The sequence below is a fragment of the Camelus ferus genome, chromosome 27 (genome assembly GCF_009834535.1).
Source record: "Camelus ferus isolate YT-003-E chromosome 27, BCGSAC_Cfer_1.0, whole genome shotgun sequence".
NCBI classification, from domain to species: domain Eukaryota; kingdom Metazoa; phylum Chordata; class Mammalia; order Artiodactyla; family Camelidae; genus Camelus; species Camelus ferus.
In genome coordinates, this window is record NC_045722.1 from 17,064,585 (window position 1) to 17,084,256 (window position 19,672).

Sequence of the window (19,672 nt, forward strand, 5' to 3'; positions counted from 1 at the left end):
CAGGCATATGCTATAGTACTGACTTTTGAGTAGTTTCTGTAAATATAACACTGGCTATAAGTTTTTTGTTATAAACTATAACACTGGCTATAAATTTTTTTTAACACATAAGACTGCTTGTATCAGAAGAGGAACAATTTTATAGTTACTGTTCCCTAGGAACTTAAAATCACGTGTCCATTTTCTAGTTTGTTTTCATTGTCTGCTTTTTGCAGTTGTATCCATGGCAATACCTCCCCTCTTGCAGATGCCCTATATTCAGAGGGATGGCTGTAATTGCAGTTTCTAGAAAGCTCAGTAGTAGAGGTTTAATGCTTTTAATTTTTATGAGAACCTCATGGACAGTTGAGCCCAAATCAGGAGCAACTTTTTAAAAACACATCAAAAACTATCTAAATCTGCCTTTGGCAGGCCATCTGCTTTAACAGTCTGCCAAAGAACGTGGAGTCTATTTGATGTAAAGTTTGGAAGTCTGTAGAAGATTTAGCCATTTGTAACTTACCACCACCTTGAGAATGAGTATCAGTTCACTTGTGTTGTCCTCTGAATTAACAACCGATCTTAGTGGTTGGGTTCTTAGTAAGACCTTGATTTACTCAGCACATACACCTTCTCTGTGTGTGAGTCTGTGGTTGGTCCTGGTGATGTGCTGGAGAAGAAGAATTGGTCCCTGCCTTCACGTGGAGTGTCTGACTAATCCAGGAGCATGTAATGCCAGTGATGCTGTTAAGGTCAGGAACAGGGAGCCAAGATTCAGTAAAGGGACACCTGACTGGAGTTCCTGCAGGAAGTGGTGTTTTAGCTGAGATGTTGGGGGGGGGGGTGGGGCTAGCATAGTAGAGGTGAAGGAAAAGCATTTTACAATGAGGGAACAGCATGTTCCAAAGCCTGCAGGGCTGTTCCAAGACACCAAGAAAGCAAGTGAGCCTGGAGAATGGAGCAAGGGGACCTCAGGGGCAAGGAGGCTACCGTCTTCAGTGGAATCAGGTTAATAGGAACATGGGGTCCCAGGGAAGAAATTAGGAAGCTGTTTAAGTAAGGGAGTGATATTCCATATGAACTTAAATACACGTTTATTCTGGAGGCTGTAAAGAGCAAGGATTTTGAGGACATAAGAGAAAGAAAAGGGGGAGATGTTGGGCAAATTCAGTGAATGATGGTGTTTTATGAAACTGGAGTTGTGACAGGGGAGTGGAGTTAGAAGAAGGAAAAATTCGTATGTCGCCAGTCCTTGTTTGTTCTGTGTTTGTGTTGGAATATCCAAACATCAGACATTCAGTTAAACAGCATTTCAGTAAAATTAAGTCCTCTTCCTCTGCTGACCTCTCTGTCCCAAGAGAGATCGGTGTGTCCCCTGCTCTGGACTAGGGGATCAGGTCCTCCTCTGCAGGACACCACAGCAGCCGTTCTTCGGGTTACAGACCTTGCATCCCACTTGGGAAGGCAGGAGATGCTTGAAAGTTGAGTCCAGAATGAGTAGAGATCAGTGTTTCCCCTTCGTTTAAAATCCCTCTCGGCTCCTAGCAGGGTGCTCCCACATTTTAGGGAGCCCTAGAGTGTTTGTTAACGAAGGAACAGGCACATCGTCAGACCCAGACTAATGATCGTAAGAAGTTGAAGGGGAGCTCTCTGGGGTTGAAGGCTGCAGAGAAAGTTCCCTGGAGATGATGCATCTAGAGGTCGGTTGGGCTTTGTTTTTTTTGGAGACGAGTGGGAGTTGAGAGAGCACTGCAGGGAGGAGCTGGTCCAGGTGCAGAGTGGGAGGCATGGCCCAGTTCCCTGCCTCTGTTCGCTGGTTGGGGGGTGGGGGTGGGAGGGGCTCAGGCACACCAACCTTGATAAAGGGTTTGGGACCAGGGTGCAGATCAGGATGGATGGTGTGGAATGAACTGTTGGAGGATGTGGATTTTCAGGATGAGCACTAGAATTTGCTCCAGTATGTGATAGTGAGGTTTATACACAAATGACTGGCGGTAAGAATTGAAGGGGGAGTTTTTGGAAATGAAGTCTGGCGTGGCTCTGTTCCCTCCCTGCGCCCTGCATCCCCCTCCCCCACCCCGACCAAACCGATCCTCAGCCTGTCTGAACTACGATGCTTCACGGTCAGCTTCAGAAATTATCTTCCTCTAGAAATTCTTTCTTCTAATCCTGCCCCTTGTATGGACAGTCTGGTGGCTCCTGGCTGCTGGATGAGTAAAAAGAAAGGAAATCAAATAAAAAGTACTGGTCATGGCCTTCAAGGCTTTCAGGCCGTCTCTTCCTTTATCCACCTGTATCTTATATTTCCTGACCACTGCTAGTTAGCTGTATGTGTGTGTGTGTGTGTCTGCCTGCTTTTCTACCTATCCATCTGACTGCCTGTCTGTCTGTCTGTCTAGTTAGTAAATGAAAGGCTCTGATCTGTCCCTGTCTCCTCAGGAAGCAGCTCCCCGTTTCTCCTGGCCAAACCAGCCCCCACCCCAAACCTTGCTAAGGATTCGCCTCCACTGTGAAATCTTTCTGGACTTTAACCAACCAGATTGAAGTCTCTCTGAGGTTTAGTTTCCTCACCTGTTAAAAAAAAAAAAAAAAAAGGGACAGACGTTCCTTACCTCAAAGAACGGACTTGAGGATTCCAAGGGAACCTGCATAGACCATGGTGTCTTGTGCAGAATGAGAGAAGCCTTTGCTCGCACCAGCCAGCACCCATCCCGGGAGCCGGAAGCTCCCTGCTGCCTCTCTCTGTGGGCCAGGGCACCCTTCACTGGGGATGGGAGGGGCACACGTACCCTGGGTGTGCCTGCATTGGGCCCTTTAAATGAAATACGGGGCTAAATGTGGAACGGAAATGTGCAGATGTGCATTAGAAGTGGGGTAAGGAAAACAGACAGCCAGACGTCAGAGAGGGGAATGACAGTCCACTGGCGGGGCCTCTGAGGGAAGTGTTCATTGACAGGGGGACATCAGCTGGAAAGCAGAGATTATTATGAGAGTTTCTCGGAGGCAATGACTTGGTCTGTGAACCTCGGGGCCCGATTCACCAGTGGCAGGGGCAGAGAGAGTACTTAATAAATATTTGTCAGATGAGTGATACGACCTCGAAAATAGTTTTATTACTTGTCATTCAACTTCTGTAGCTGATGTAAAGGCAAAATTATTTAAACGAGAAACCTCAACTTGCCGTTGGAGGAATACAAATGAATTTTAACGTGGTGTTCAAAACCAGCCAGGGCTATTGAGGGCAAGGCGCTGGAACACCGCCCTGAATCTGAATCACTGGTGGTGTAACCGTGTCAGGGTGGCAGGGCGCCTGGAGGTGGAAGAAGTCGTCTCGATGTTTTACCTGCACAAACAGGTGGAAGAAAGAGCAAACGCGCAGACCCAAGTATGTATATGTCATTTTGGTGCCGTTTGCTTGGTACTCTTGGGAAACATTTGGACATTTCATTCCTTATAGAAGATCGTATTTTTTTTTTATTGTGATCAGATAAAAATAGTCATTATTTAAATTTTATTGAAAGTCCCCAGTCTGTCTGGAAGCTTTTAAGGGCAAGAAATCAATCCTAAAGTGTATAGAAATGACTCCATAAATGACTCCTCTCTGCCTGTTTATACTGTAAGATTAATAAATGCAGCATTTTAATGAGCTTTGACAGAATTATCGTCCGAGAGTCTAGGCTGTATGTTCCTTGGAGACATGTCAGTGAAGTTCCCAGTTTTCTGGAAGGAAGTCTGTTCCTTATTAGCTGGGACAGCGAAGAGTGTGCTTGAGACGGGGAGGGGGGCGCACAGCTCGGCCCACCTGTGCCGGCTCGGCCCGGCCCCCCTCCACCGTGCCATGGGGTGAGCCCGGGACTTTCATTATGAGTGTCAGGCGGGTCTCCCCAGCGAGTCCCTGATGGGCTGCTGTGTTGGTGTCCCTGGACGAGCGGCCCTGACACCTTCTAACCATCTGACAAACAGTTAAGTAGCTGTTTCTGCTTGGATTGAGGAGTGGAGCTCCCTCTACCTGAGTGTGAAGCCGAGAGCACGTGTCTTCTTTCATGTTCATAGTTTTAAAAAATTTTTTAATGAAGTGTGGTCGATTTACCATGTGGTTAATTTCTGTACAGCTGAGTGATTCCGTTGTGCATATATTTATATTTCTTCTCATATTCTTTTTCATCCTAGGCTGTTATAAGGTATTGAACGTAGTTCTCTGTGCTGTGCGGTAGGACCTTGTTGTGTATCTGTTTTATACACAGTAGAATCTGCAAATCCCGAACTGACCCAAACAAACATTTCTCCGGTGAAGCAGTGTTCATAGTTCTTGAATAGAGTTATGACCTTCTATGGCCAGCTTCCTCCCCACCAAACCCCAGCCCCGTGCCCTGTGAAACATGTTCCCAGAGCAAAACTGTCTTGAAAGAGGCCAGACTCCTTACAGATGCAGGTGGATTTTTGTGTGTGTTTGATTTGGGCTGCCCAACATCTGAAACCCCTTCTAGGCCTAGGGCATTTCTCACTGTATGTTTTGGAGAAGGGCTCAGGACACACCTTCATTCTGAGATGGTGGAGAGTCCATACGTGCCCTTTTCTGAGCCCTGGCAGTCAGGCCGTGGGGACTTGCCAGACGGGGGCAATTACTTTGCATCTACATCAAACAAGGCAAAGAAGCAGGAGTGGAGAAATCGTATTAGAAGCAGCTACTCTCAGGATCCAGGGACAGGAGTGCCTGTGGGGCCAGTGCTCCTGGGAAGCAGAGGCCACATCGGACATTTCCTGGGGTGTGATACTGACCGAGGTCCTGTGTCTGAGCATCCCTGAGCATCCTTTGGTTTCTAGTGAAAATTGTCAAGCCTGGTTGTCCAATCTGTGCTATGATCTGAGAGCTGTTGGCTATCATTTTAATAAATTCCTTTTCTGCTGAATTTAGACGGGGATCATTTCCGTGGTTTGTAATTGACGGCCCCGAGGCATTCATCTCTGTCCACTGCTGGATCGCTGTGTGCTGGCCACTGATATAATAGCATTGCCTTAGAAGTGTCGGCCAGGCATCTCGGTGTCCAGGCCGCTGGTCACTGGCGTGGGGTCTCCTGTCTAATGCTGACCCTTGGCCGTGCATCTGTTCTTCTGCTCTTCCTTTTCTGAAATACTGTCTTCAGGCCAGCTCCTGCATGGGCTAGTCTCTCCATTCACATGCGGTGCCTCAGAGCTCCTGGTTATTAAGTGAATTAGATGTAGGTTCAGTGACCTGAGCCCTCTCTGTGTTGGGCTCTGACCTGGGGTCCCTTGGCCGTTTGTCAGAGGCACATCTGTCCTCATGCCCCCAATTAACTCAGTGCACATGTATTTGTAAAGCGCCGGTGTGTGCAGAGGCAGGCAGTGTGTCCACATCCCACGGACATTCGAGAACCATTCATTCTGCCCCTGACTGTTCCAATTCTAGGTCCCGCCGCCAAGTCCAGCAAAAGGGGAGGACTTTCTAGGTAGTAACTTTCTGGGTTCAGCTTTGGCTTTTGGATTTTCTGATCTTTTTTTTTTTAATTTTTCTTTTGGAGGCTATATATGTGAGGTGGGGTGGAAAGAGAAGAGGCGGGATGGGAGGAGTAAAGGTTAAGATTCATTATTTTTTAAGATAAAAACTTCGAACTTTGTGAAATCCTTCTGCGTGTTTCTGAGCACCAAGAATGTCATGTGTATTCTCGGAATATTCTAAGTATATAAGATCATGTGCTTGTGTGGCCGCTGACTCCAGGGCAGAGATTTAACCCCTTAATTATCTATGGTTACGCTTTTGGCTCACTCCCTCTTATCCATGCTGAAGCCTGTAAGTTATAAGCTTCAAGTTGTAGAAAAGTAATTATCTGTATCGACTCAAGAAGAACTTAGGAAGGAAACAGAGATGAGCTTCTGTTTTAAAACAAAACACAAACGTGGACCTTCTCATGTGCTGGATTGACACCTGCTGCGGTGAAACAGTGGTGTGGCTGCATCTGGGGTTGACTGTCAGTCCCAGTCCATTAAGTGTGCTGACACCTGAGGGCTCTGTCCAGCTCCTAAATTCCTCCCCCACTCCCCCAGGGCTAGCTTAAAGGGGAGGCTCACCTTCGCTCTCAAGCACAATTTTACGGTTGCGTAAGTGCATGACTTCTGTTTCACTTTGCCTCTGTCACTTTTGAGATTGATTTGCCTCGGACCAAGGAGATTCATTTGTCTCTGACCCACGTCTGTGTTCTCTTTCCAGGAAAGAGTGATCCCTTTTGCTTGTTGGAGTTAGGGAATGACCGACTTCAGACGCATACCATTTACAAAAACCTCAACCCTGAGTGGAACAAAGTTTTTACATTGTAAGTGTCTCCGCCTCTGGAATATCAAAGAGCAGCTCCAGCTTAGAGACCAACCCTCCCTGATGTGCTGGGGGCAGTCCGGGCTCTTGAGTGGAACTTTCTGTCCATTTTTATGTGCAAAGAATGAATTTTATTGTTTTTTTTTTCCTTCTGAAAACCTTTTATGCTTTCATTTTATAGAGTGTAGTGTGAATAATAGAGGAGACCATTTGGAACTGCACGGGAGTATTATAGGAGGCATTTGTAAAGTAGGTCTCTTAGGGACTAAATTAATCTGTGAGTAGAAGGAAGCTGCCATATATCCAGACTAATTCATTCTGGGATTGAAGGAAATTACGTGTAGACCTGCCTTAAATTCAAGGAGCTTGTATGTTGCAACATTATTTTAATGTCTGAGGGCTTGCATTCTGCCAGAGCCTTTTGGAACATACAGGTTACCTCTGATGCCGCCGAGGCTCCCAGAGGCTCCCTGTATCCCAGCTCATCTGAATGACCTGCTGCAGAGTGAAGCCCACTTAGGAAACTGGATGTTTTTCCTGGTTTGCTTTAGATTCCAAGGGACCTGCCCATCGAAGGGAGGCCCCTGTTGAACTTGGGGGAAATGGTGGTACACTGCCCTCCCAACACTGAAGAAATGCTCTGTCTGTACTTCTAACTGAAAGGATAAAAGTTCGTTTCGAAAGGAGGTGATGGTTTCCTAAGCAGAAAGTTCCCAAAGATCTATGTGAGGAGGATGAACTGTGCTAAGTAAGCAGGTGTGCAGACTGCAGTCTGCAAGAATCTCTTATTTGTTCAACTCATCACCGGAGACCATGGCTTCATGTTTCCTTGGAGCTAATGTCTGGCTTCTGGTCAATGTAAAAAAATGTTTATAAATAGGTAAACATGCATGGGACTTTCAGTATTTTGTGTTTCAACAATAGGATGCTTTCTGTGGATTTCAGCAAGTAGTGATTTTGACCACCTTTTTTTTGAAGGGAATCTTTCATTAGTTTAAAATTTTATTTTTGCTCTTCTCACTTGGAAGCCACTTGGAAATCACTGTCATTCTGTCTCCCGCCCCCTTTTTTTTTATCCTGTTTCTTTAACCATCCCACCCTTGAGTACACAGATAACGTGGAAAATGTCATAGTAAAAAAAAGTTGACTTTTTTTTTCCTCCATATGGATGTCTGAATCTTCTATGATGGAAGGTTTGGGAATACAGTCAGTTTGATTTAATTTTTGGAATTTAATTAAATGGTAGTTTTATACTCTGAGGACATACAGACTTAATTAGTGAAACGGTGTTTTCAGATCTGCATGGAACAGACTTCACTTGTGTGTTTTTGTCTCTAATACATGGTGTGTTTTCTGGTTTCAGTCCCATTAAAGATATCCATGATGTTTTGGAAGTGACAGTGTTTGATGAAGATGGAGATAAACCCCCTGATTTTCTTGGAAAAGTTGCCATTCCCTTGCTGTCCTGTAAGTTGCCTTTGTGAATACGCGACGTGTGAGTCATTTTACAGTTGACAAGTTCCTATGGTCTGGAGTTGCTTTGTCAATATGGGGAAAATAATCCTCCAGCTATGGCAGGAAAGGACTGTTTTTTTCCTTATCCTTATCCAATAACTTTCAGTAGTTTCAGATATGAAGTCACATAATTTTCTCTGTATATAGTTGCATATTGATTTAACCAGCAAAAACCAATCTTTCAATCCACATTCAATCTTTCCATCTTAAGAGTTCCTCATTGGTTTCAAGGTATACATATCTTTGACTGATTTTCCACTGGTTAATGGAAAACATCCATGTATTTCTTTATTACCTCCTACCTGCCCACTTCGTCAAAGATTATTTGCTGGTAGCTGCACAGTTGCCCTCAATTCTACTAAAAGCCATTTTCTCAAAAGTTCTGTTTGTCTTTTTAGTGGTCATGTTTGTTTTCAGGCTCAAAAAAAATGCTTTGTGGAAGAAAGCAGAGAGCCTCTGTTGGAAAAAAGAGGATGTTTTGGCGGTCCCATGAAAAAATAATGTGTCAGAGTGAGCTAACTGCTGAATGAAAAAAAGTACCCTGTAAAATTCAGACAAGAAAGCACCAAAGAATGTCTGTACATGAGCAAAGGTGGGAAGCTGGGGTCTGGATTCACCTACTCATTGGGCATTCATGTTTATACCAACTCTACTCTTCTAGAGGAGAGAATTTCAGTTTTTCATCCAACCATCCGTTCATACTGTGTGTGGTAGAGTTGCTATGGCCCTGCCAGTCAAGATGGCTTTATTCATTTCTTCCCAAACACTTATTTTTCCAGAGCTCTTAGTGCATTTCCGTGGCAGGAGCAATCTGTAATTTATCCGTGAGATTAGACTCGTTCGCGTGATGTTTGCAAAGCGAGAGACGCTGCACCTCTCAGTATCTCTTCCGGTTTTGATTGCCTGGTTAATTTCTCCCCGAGTTCCCATATCCCTGGTGTGACTTGAAGAGCGTTGGTGGGACAGCTGCTCTCTCGCAGAGCAGGCTGCTGCCAAACGTTCTGAGCCATCAGCAGCGGACCACACTGGTTCTCCGAGAGGAGATGGGGATCTGGGATTTCCCTCCTTTTAAAAAAATTAAAAAAAACTTTTATTACCACTTTGTCAGTTACTCCTGAAAGAATACATGGAACAGAACATGGGGCACACTTTTAAAAAGGTCTGAAGGGGCAAGAAGGAAAGACTCTCCTTTATAATTCAGGATCCTTTTTCTCTTTTAACAATTTTTTGGACCATTTTTTTCTCTCGTTTTTATAGATAAATCCTTAGTAGCATACTTGATTCTTTGACCTGTGAACATGACTTCGCGTCTTCAGTAACCTCCCTCTGTTTTGCACATAAATGGTTTGGTTATTTCGTCTTTCTGGCCATACCAACAAGTTGGCCAACTTTCTTTCCTCCTCCTCTTCCTCCCTCCCTTGTAATATACATTCACTGCACGCTGTGGAGTGACATCTGAGAAATAACCTCTGGCTTCATCAGCTGTGGGGTTTCTCAAGCTTAGCCCTGCTGACGGTGGATGGATCATTCTTTGCGGTGGGGGGGCTGTCCTGTGCACTGCAGGAATTTAAGCAGCACCCTTGACCTCTACCCACTAGATGCCAGCAGCACCCATCCACCCATCACTATTGTGATAACCAGAGGTGTCTGCAGCCATTGCCAAATGGTCTGAAGAGGGGGCACAGTCACTCCCAGTGGAGTGGAGAACCACCAGCCTAAATTAATACAGTTTTCAAACTGTATCTTTCAAAATACAAGTAGAGTGATTTTTGAAAGACTTTGTTTAAATGCAGACAAGTCCTCTAACCCTTTTCACTTTGTCCAGCTGGCTGACAAGTTGCCCCCCGATCTATGGATTCGTTTGATGAATATTTATCAAACGTTCAGTGTGTGCCCGGAAACTGTTTTAGGTGGTACTGTTTTAACGATGACTCCAGCGAAGCCATCTCCTCTCTTGGAACTTACATTTTGGTCGCAGGAGGCAATATACAAACCAGGAAAAATAAAAGCACTGGACAGTGCGTTTGATGGTAAAAGGTGCTGTGTACAAGATAAAGCAGGGAGGGGAAGATGTGTGTGGGGAAGGGATGCAGTTTTCCAGGCCCAGGGCAAGGAGGGCCTCCCTGGAAAGGGGGGCATTTGAGTGAGAGATTGAGGAGGTGAGGGAGGGGAGAAAGCCGAGGGGGTGTATCCAGGCAGGAAATAGTCAAGTTCAAAGGCTCTGAGCCCGAGCCTTGACTGTCAGATTCCAAAAATAAGAGCAGACAATGTGGATGGAGTGGAGTGAGCCCAGTGGAGAACAGCAGATGTGGGGTCAGAGCGGACAGGGAGGGGTAGCCTGGGAGAGGACCGTGGACGACCCTGAGAGCCTGCACAGTTGAAGAACATGGGCTCTTCCTTCATGGTGATGGGAAACCACAGGGAGATTTCGAGCCTGGGTGGGGCGCGGGGTGTGGTTTGGTTTACGCTGTTTCCAATATGAAAGGCGCACAGAGGGAAAAGCTCAGACCTGAAAGTTCTCCACTGTGTAAAGGCAGGTTGGCCTCAGCCCTGTACCCCCTTAGGGACTTTGGGGACCCAGGAATGTTGACCTGAAGAAGACATTTCAGCAGCTGTGGTCCAGGGTGGCTGTTTCAGTTCAGATTTATTTCTGAGTCTCTGACCAATAAATTGGGAAAGTGGTCAGATCTTCCAGAGGATCTCTGTGGGCGCTTCCTGGTACACCTGCAACCTGCCTTCTCCAAATGCACCGATTCCCTACCTAACGTGTAGATGTAAGTGTGATAGAAGAAGAAATGCCATGACCCTCCGTATCTCTAACAGGCACTTTTTAATTTGCTTGTTATTTCATTGATCATTTGATTTTCAGAGAATTCAAACTTGTGATTTAGAGGGCATGTTTTAAAATTTATTTATTTAGACCCAGGTTTTTTTTTTTCCTTTATTTAATGGCCATTGAGCAGTGCTTACCTAGCAAGCCCTGTGCTGTGCACGGATAATACGTGACATCATTCATTCTCTGACAACTCAGTGAGGCATGTATTCATATTATTACGGCCTTTTACAAATGAGGAAACTGAGGCACAGAGAGGATCCTGCAGCTGGTAAGGCGTGGTGGCTGGTTTTGAATTAGGTGGTCTCACATCAGAGCCTGAGCTCCTGAGAGGATGCTCTGCTGTCATTGCGAGTGGCTGTTAAGTAAATACTGTGCCCAAAGCAATAGCCAAGATCTGTTTTGTGCCACCACCGGGCCCAGTGCGATACGAGGGAGCAGTTGGGACATAGAGTTGAAGACTTGCATATTGCGGGAGATGCCTGCAAAATGAACACACAAGACCTGAAATATTAGGTGCCGTGTAAAAGGAACATGAAAATGGAGAGGGCTGAATTTACGTTTGGGAAGACTTTAGGAGCTGGCCAGGAAGAAGGCCATTCTGAGCAGAGGAGAAAGTGTGAGCAGAGAAACAGAGGGAGAAGGGAAAGGCCACGTTCTGGAAGCAAGGAGGCACCTTGGTGCCCAGTGCTCGGGGTGAGCGGGGTGGCTGGAGGGTGCAGCTCATGCAGGGTGCAGGGAGGCTGGCTAGGGTTTATTCTGAGTGGGGAGCATGTGAAGGCTTTTGGCCTGGGGATGACAGATATATCGGAGCAGGTGACTAGGAAGAAAGTTTCGGCTCCAGTGTGAAGCTTATTGTAGTGGAAAAAGACTCTTCCTGGAGGAATTGGTTGAAGCTCCAGAAATAAGCATCAAAGAGAAAAACCCTTCGATTCTGTGTTCTGTGCCTCTAAGGAGAAGGATTTATTTCCCTGCTTTTTTAATATCGAGAATCATAAAAATTGATCTGTCGGTGTTTCCCTGTTATCTCTAGGATATAAAACAGTATCTGATAATACCTTATTTCATATTTAAAAACAAAAAAAGTACTTCTTAGAGCGAATAACATTTGTGAGAATACATTCTTTTAAAAAAATCAAGTCATAAACTAAAACTTGATTTGCACTTTCAAGGAAAATGCAAACTACATTTTAAAACATCTAAGTATAGAATATTGCATATACTTCAGCTTTTAATCTCTCTCAAAACAGTAATGTGCTTCATGCATTTCAGCCTGTGAAATAAAGAGCCTGTTCTGAATTCACCGTATCTTTGAATCAGGGTGAATGTGCGTATTGACTGTTGGCTCACTTAAAATCCATGTTCTAAGATCACTGTGTTTATTAATGGCGGTGAATTGTTCAAAGCATCTTCATGTGCTCAGATACACATCAGAATCGAAAGAATCCAGGACAATGGGCCATCCTTCCAAATATTTTATTTCTGTTCAACTCAAAAAAAAATAGTTTTCTTAATGATTATAGAGATAGGCAAAACTTTTTACTCATGAGTAAAAAGCAGTAGAAAATTGTGATTGGAAAGAATTACAATCTGAAGACTTTCCACATCACTCCAAAAAATCTTCTAATCAATAATAGTAAATATACACTGGAAAACAATAAAGACATGTTAGAATTTTAAACTATTTCCGTCATAGACGTTGTCTCCTAATAATTATCCAATTTTCAATAGATTTATTTTCCATTTCGATTCTCAATGAAGTCATCTTGATTTTGTCTTGAAAAAATCAGACTGGCTTCTTTGCGTTTGGGTGTTCCTTCTTTAAGGATACATTTACCATCCTCGAGTTATCTAATGGGTCAATTTTGAAAGACCTTGAAAATCAGCTTTCTATAAAATAGGAAGAGTATCTGTTTGCTGTTATTTCCTACTACCTAGGGAGAAATCATCTCAGTTTGGCGCGATCCTACATTTTGAAACGAATTTCAGTCAAAGCATGTCACCCACGCCGACACGTGCAAAGGAATCTGTAACCCGAAGCACGAGCCTTGCTGCAGCCCTTAGCATCCTCTGTGAATCCAGTGCACAATAACAGCGTCACTTAATTAGTTTTATGGGACAAATTTTGTACAATTGCTTGCACCAAATAAATGCCCATGCAGACCTGCATTTGCATTTCCAATTAAATATTTGCCCAACTTCCACCTGTGATGGGTTTTGCCCATTGTACTGGGCCCTCTTATGCCATCATATTTGTTAAGTTCATGCTGATATTTGGCCATTAAAATACATAGTATTTATAGTTTACATGAATGTTTATGGAGGTATAACCAAATAAAGATTTTTTACAGGGCAAAAAGGGTGATTTTTTGAGTACAAACATTGTAGTCTCCTTCCCGTCTCATCCTGGTCCAACATGTCCATTGAAATAAAGGCAGAAAAGGCACATTTTTCTACTAGCCCTGGAAACTAGGAAAGGGTACCTTAAATATGCAGGAATTATCATGAGCCTTATGTGGTATAGAAGGTGGATGTTTGGTTATGACGGAGCAAGGGGAAGGGCTGTGGAACTCCTCTGCTGTCCAGTAACAGGAAGATGGCAAGTATTTCTCTTCTGGGTACCTGTTTTAGAGAGGCACCTGGGGCTTGGAGAGATGCAGTCATTATCCCTGGTCTCACAGATGCTCAGTTCCAGGAACGGGAATTGAATTGAAGTCTGTCCGGTTTCACGGTCCTACCATGGCCCACTGTTCATAAACGTACGAAAGAAAATGTTCAGTTTCATTAGTTATGAAAAAGCACATGTTGCAACAACCTGAGGCCATTTTATTCCTGTGAAATTGCTGTCTATTAAATAAAAATGCCTATGGTTGACAAAGTCGCAAGGAAATGGACAGGCTCTTGCACTGAGGCTGGAAGTGTAATTTAATAGAACATCTTAGGAGGGCAAATTGGCAGTACTTGCCAAAACCATAAAAATAGGCATGCCCCATGACTCAGTCATTCCACCTCTAGGAATGTATTTTTGGGAATGCATCACAGATGCTCAAAGACATCTATGTCTAAAACCATCACAGTGTTTACAGTTGTTACACATTGGGAACAATCTTAGTGAGTTAGAATGGAGGATTGTTAAGCTAATTATAGGATAGTCATAAGATGAACCATTCTAAATTATGTAAAAAGATCAACTTTTTGGGGAATGTTTCCCATACTTGTTTTATTTTTTAAGTTTAAAAGACAAGTGGTTAAAAAGTATATAAATTAAAGTCAGACTTTAAAATTAGATATATTTTTTATTGAAGTGTAGTCAGTTTACACAGTTATGTCAGTTTCTGGTGTACAGAATCATGTTTCAGTCATCCGTGTACATACATAGATTCCTTTTCATGTTCTTTTTCATTATAGGTTACTACAAGGTACTGAATATAGTTCCCTGTGCTGTACAGAAGAAACTTGTTGTTTATGTAATTTATATGTAGTCAATGTTATTTAATAAGGAATTTCTATGTACTTGTCACTGTTACTGCTTTTTGCTGATTATTTCGTGATGACCACTGAGATATGTATTCTTTTTACTTAGAGATCTCCTTTTGTCATAAATTACAAACTGTATCATTACTTTTTGCCTTGGGTGATAGAGATCTCAGAATTAAACTCTGGTCTTAATTGAAGTTACTGTCTCATACCTAAAGACAGAAGTATATATAGATTCTCTGCTCTAAGTTTTCCTTTGGCAGTGCCTTAATTGCCCTATTTAATAGAGGTTTTAAAATTATAAACTGTTAGAAAAAATTTTCTGAGTTTTAAGTATAAATGATAAATATAGTTCTTGACAGGAAAAATATATGTTTAGCTTTCATTTCCTATTATATAAATGCTGTCATGTAGGAGTTTGGCAAGTTGGGGTGTTAACAGAGCTTTTTATCATATATTCTTGTGTTGGAAGTTCAGTTCTATGAAAACCATGGAAAATGAGACTATTTTAAAAATAGTTTCTTTTGGTTACTCTTTCAGTATTTAATTATAACACTAAATATTCAAATGAGTTGATCTGTTCCTAACCCAAGCATATCCCAAATACAAGGTAGTGTATTTTCTTTATGTGTCACTGTTTATCTTTTTCCAAAAGATACTTCCTTGTAGCAGACAGACTGAAAAAGTGGAATCAACCAAATGTTCATACATAGGAGGGTTAATAAGTTGTGGTTTATTCATATTTTAAATGTTACCTAGCAGTTTAAAGAAATGAGCCTCATTTCTTTTAGTGTCTTAATATAATGTTATTTTAAAATATATACATCACAAGTTTAAAAACTTGTCAAAAGATTGAGAAATTACAGTGTCAAACGGTATGTGTTTTGCAACTTCATTCTGTATCCATCAATATGATTTGATAAAGAAGTTGCAAAATACATACCGTTTGACACACAAAAAACTGAAAATACTTTTTTCAAGAACAAATTTATGAATAAAAATTCTCAATAAAAATTTTGAAAGGATACATGCCAAATTTCCTCTCGAATTTCCTTCCAGGGGAAGGAGTGGTGATATTAATGGATGTTCAAAGGGATTCTTTTTTTTCCTGGAATTTCTCAGTCTTTTTACAAGTTTTTAAACGTGTGATTTATATATTTTAAAATAATATACATATATAAAAATCCAGACATGAATATCCTCAGTCATTTCTCTAGCTTTAATAACTGCTTTAATGTCCTAGGTGGATTCAGTGTTTTGCTGACACAATTCTAGGACATTGAGAAAGAGGAAATGATCGTTTACCCAAAAAAAGCCCAACTTCTTCTACTATAAAATATTTCTTTGTGTCCTGATACCTCTTGTTCTTCTGTTGACCTTCCCTCACCCTTAAGAAATCATGGAAATTTTAAGATAACAGTACAATGACCGTGGGTTGAGACAGAGCTCAATTGGACCAAAGTCAGCTTGGCAAATTGTCATGCTGTTTTTGTATTTATTTCTTTCAACTTTAACACCCGCAATTTATTAAGTGAGACAGTGGACAAAAGAGGAAGCTCAGAATCCTGTTTGGACACCGTTTAGGAAGGAAGCCGGGTCTTTATGGGGCACCCCTTCCTCTTAGCCACCGGCCAGGAAACCCATCTTTCTGTTGAAAACCTATTCAATCTGAGAGGTGGGGTGACTTCGGGAAGGAAGGTGACCTCTCCCTTGTAAAGTGGAACGGCTCTGTTTCCCCCCATGACTTACTCAGCTCATTTCCAGCACTGTTTAGAAGAACACTTGTGCTGAGTGCTTGTTAGTGACAGCAGCAGTCATTTAAAAGATAGCTCAAATTTCCCCTGCTGTTTCAAACCCCTGATCGTTACAAACCCAAACAGATTTTGGTCAGCTCACGTTTTGCTGTGCCCTTTTGGAGTTAACAGATAGGCTTCTGACAAGCCAGAGGTTTAAAAACACACATATATCTACTACTGTGTGTGAGATAAACATGGCTGCTGACAAATCTAGAAAGAAAATGCCTTCATGAGTGCCAAGTCATTTTTGAAATGATACAGGGGAAGTTTCTCTTCAGTGCCTTGCATGCTGGGGTCCACAGCTAGATTGGGATACAGAACCGATGTGGTGTGCTGGCTGAGAGAGGCTATCAGAGAAACTTGTTCGTTTTGAATGTTTTTGGATTTTGACCTCAACTTTAGTTGTGCTGATGTATTTAATTTGCACTGCTCCATGGCTGTGAAATACTGGTCATTTTTTTTAAACTGGTGCCTTTATTTATTTCTTTTAAAAAAAAATTTAAATTTTCTTTTAAGGTGGGTAGAGCTGATTAGGTTTATTTATTTATTTTTGAAGGAGGTACTGGGGATTGAACCCAGGACCTTGTGTATGCTAAGCATGTGCCCCACCAGTTGAGCTATACCCTCCCCACCCCATTTCTTAAAAATATTTCAGTAATCTTTGCATTTTGAAATAATTCTTGATTGACAGAAAAATTACAAAGATGATACTGAATTCCCATATGCCCTCACCTAATTTCCCCTAATATTAAGCATCTTACATTTCCGTGGCACGTTTGTTGAAACTAAACAAACTGGCATTGTACATTCCTAGTACCTAAACTAAGGTCTTTATTTGAATTTCATCGTTTTTCCACTAATGCCCTGTTTCTGCTCCAGGATCCAACCCAAGGTAACACAGTGCATTTAGTCCTCTTATCTCCCTAGTCTTCTGGCTTGTGATAGTTTCCAAGTTTTTCCTTTTTCCCATGACCTTGGCCATCTTGAGTGGTACTAGCCAAAAATTTTGTAGATTGTTCATCTTTTTTTTAATAAGTAAAAATGCATAACCTCTGGGATTTTTGAAAGAAAGCCCATGCAGTCTTGGTAATCATTTGCACCACTGATTTTCCATCCACATACCAGTTTCAGCCTGGTAATTATTACTTTATCTTCTTATCAGTTATACCAGCAGTCTAGCCTTAAAAGTTGATTTATGATTTAATATGTTTATGGTTTAATATTTGCTTGATATTGGCTTCATCTGCGTGTGGATTCTGCATTCTCAGCTTTGTCAGTTCGTTCAGTTTTAACCCCATGGGAAGTTTCTATTTTACCTCTTGTCTGTGGCAGATTCGAGATGGACAAACCAACTGTTATGTATTGAAGAATAAAGATTTAGAACAAGCTTTTAAAGGAGTTATTTACCTGGAAATGGACGTCATATATAATCCGGTAAGTCGAACTGGAGGTACCTCCCAGTTTCTCTGTACGTAAACTAAAAGGTGACCAGCCTGGAGAGACTCAAGTCAGTGCAAAATGCTTCAGGATTTTTGCAGCTAGAGAGAAAACAGTTTTAACACTTCACCAAAGACCAGACTGGACAGTCTGTATTAATCCTGTTAAACCAGTAGAATGGATGGTGTGTAATTCTCAATAAAATGTTAAGGAAAAACAACAATGACAACAAAAAGTAAGGGGGGCAATTTTTTCAGCTTTATTACCTTTAATCTTTTTCCAAGGCAACCATTGGCTGTTGGACAGAAATATTTTCCAGCCTCTGACATGTTATTTAATTATTACAGTAGGTGTCCTGCTGTCCAGCATTGTCAAGACAAGTAGCTTTTCAATTAAAAACTACAATTAAAGGAGGAATTTTTAAATATATGTTTACTTGCCAACTTTAAGAACACAGAACAATCCGAGTGTGGAAGTCCTCCACATTTATTTTTCCATAAAATCATTTTATTAACAGCAGTATCTTTTTAGTGACTGACCTTCATCCAGGCTTTCCAGAGCAACATCCATTTCAGGTCTTTTGATCTATGCTTGTATTTCAGTGATTTCTAGAATAATTAATTAAAATGTAGGATTACGACAAGGGGAATGAACAGATCTGGGACACCTGTGCTCACCAGAATAAAACAGGCGATGAAGGGTGAACACTTGTACGTGCGGTATAAACATAGGTGCAACTGGAGTTTTAGTGGGGAAAGCCTTAAATTAAAATGTTAGTTAAGTAATGTTCTCTTTGTCCATCTGACGTAGAGAAGGACTTGAAATTCATTTTTTGAGGTTTTCCTCAGTATAATGATTTAGACCAACTAGCAAATCTCTCTGACCCTCAGTTTATTCCCTATTAGCGGGCTAAAATCAGACCAAAAGGACGCATTTACTTATTTTTCTGGATCATTGATAGGAAATGGGATTCTCAGTGGGAAAGAGGTTTTTATAGCCAGAATTTCACATGCAGGGTGTTACTGGCAAAAGCGTAGTTTCAAAACCTTGATGGGAATGAAGGGAATTTAGAGGCTCTGGTTTGAGAACTTTAGGAGCCCAATCTCTGCAGTGGTTTAGAATCCATCTATTGATCTGCAAAGTGGAAACGACCCTCTGGTGTCTCCTGTATCCCTTCTGACCCCCTGAAGTGATGTCCATGAAATGAGCCCCTGGGAACCCCATGTAGAGCCCCGGGGATCCCCCTCGTCCTTGCTCCCCGCCGGAGCCCTTGCTGTCAGGAGCTCTTGGTTTCCAGGGCTTCTCGGTCATTAGAAAAAGAGGAGGATGAAATCCATTGCAATGCCGCCCTTTATAACACTAATGTCTTTCTAGGTCAAAGCGAGCCTTAGGACCTTTACTCCCAGAGAAAAGCGCTTGGTTGAAGACAGCCGAAAGCTGTCCAAAAAGGTGGGTGGGTGCAGAAAACGGCTTTGTTGGTTCCCGCAGCATCCAGCACCCGTGTCACTTGTCCTGCCTTCTTTGCGTCTCTCCCTCCTTCTCCATCTGCCTCCCTCCCTTGTCCCCTCCTCTCTCTCCCTTTCTCTCCCCACCCATCGCTGAACAAGGACTCCCATAGGCTCAGGAAGAAGGGAAAGACTTAAATCTATGGGGTGAAGCAGAAGATGTCAGCCCTCCGTTCATACCCTAACCATTCTGGAGACAAAAATGCCTGGCTTCAAGCCTCTCTAAACGTCTCTCGAAGGTTCTTGCCCCTCCTCCCATCCTTTAATCACGGGTATTTCAGTCTCCAGTCTTGGAAGCTGCAGGGAAGTATCCTGCCCGTGGGCTCCATGAAATCAGCCCAATGGCTCTTTAGAGACTTCCCGCCTTGGCCGCACCCACGGCCGTTCCCACCTCTTCCATGTTGCCTGCATCTGGACTATGCTGGCCGTTTACCTCCCGCTGCATGAACTCTCACTGCCTCTGCCTGTGGCCCTCCGTTCCTCCCTCAGCAGTTCAACTGCAAGTAAAGACCGGGGACCCACCCCGGGAGAGGAAATTTTACAATTTTTTTTTTAACTCCGACCTTTGCAGTTCTTTTCAGGGCCCCTCCCTGTCCTCGTCAGACACAGTTCAGGATTTCACTCTGGACCGTTGGTCCCTCCCTGGCTGTGTCACAGAGAACAAAGTGTCCCCTGCTAAAAGTGTTTATTGCCTCCCCCACTTCCTGTGGGGCGAGCAGCTGTGGGTTACAGAAAGCAAGTCAAATAGAAGGGCATCTTATCATCCTTTTGTGTCCCATGAGCTTCTGGACACACTTGGGAA

At 42.7% G+C, this 19,672-nt stretch overlaps 1 protein-coding gene across 1 annotated transcript in view; it reads left to right on the top strand.

The window, feature by feature from the left end:
* MCTP2 (multiple C2 and transmembrane domain containing 2) overlaps positions 1-19,672 on the top strand; it is a 195,509-nt gene that overhangs the window by 106,976 nt on the left and 68,861 nt on the right. The window contains 4 exon segments of the mRNA XM_032469472.1: positions 6,206-6,308; positions 7,671-7,773; positions 17,261-17,362; positions 18,740-18,814. Of these exon segments, the coding sequence (XP_032325363.1) occupies positions 6,206-6,308; positions 7,671-7,773; positions 17,261-17,362; positions 18,740-18,814 (383 nt within the window).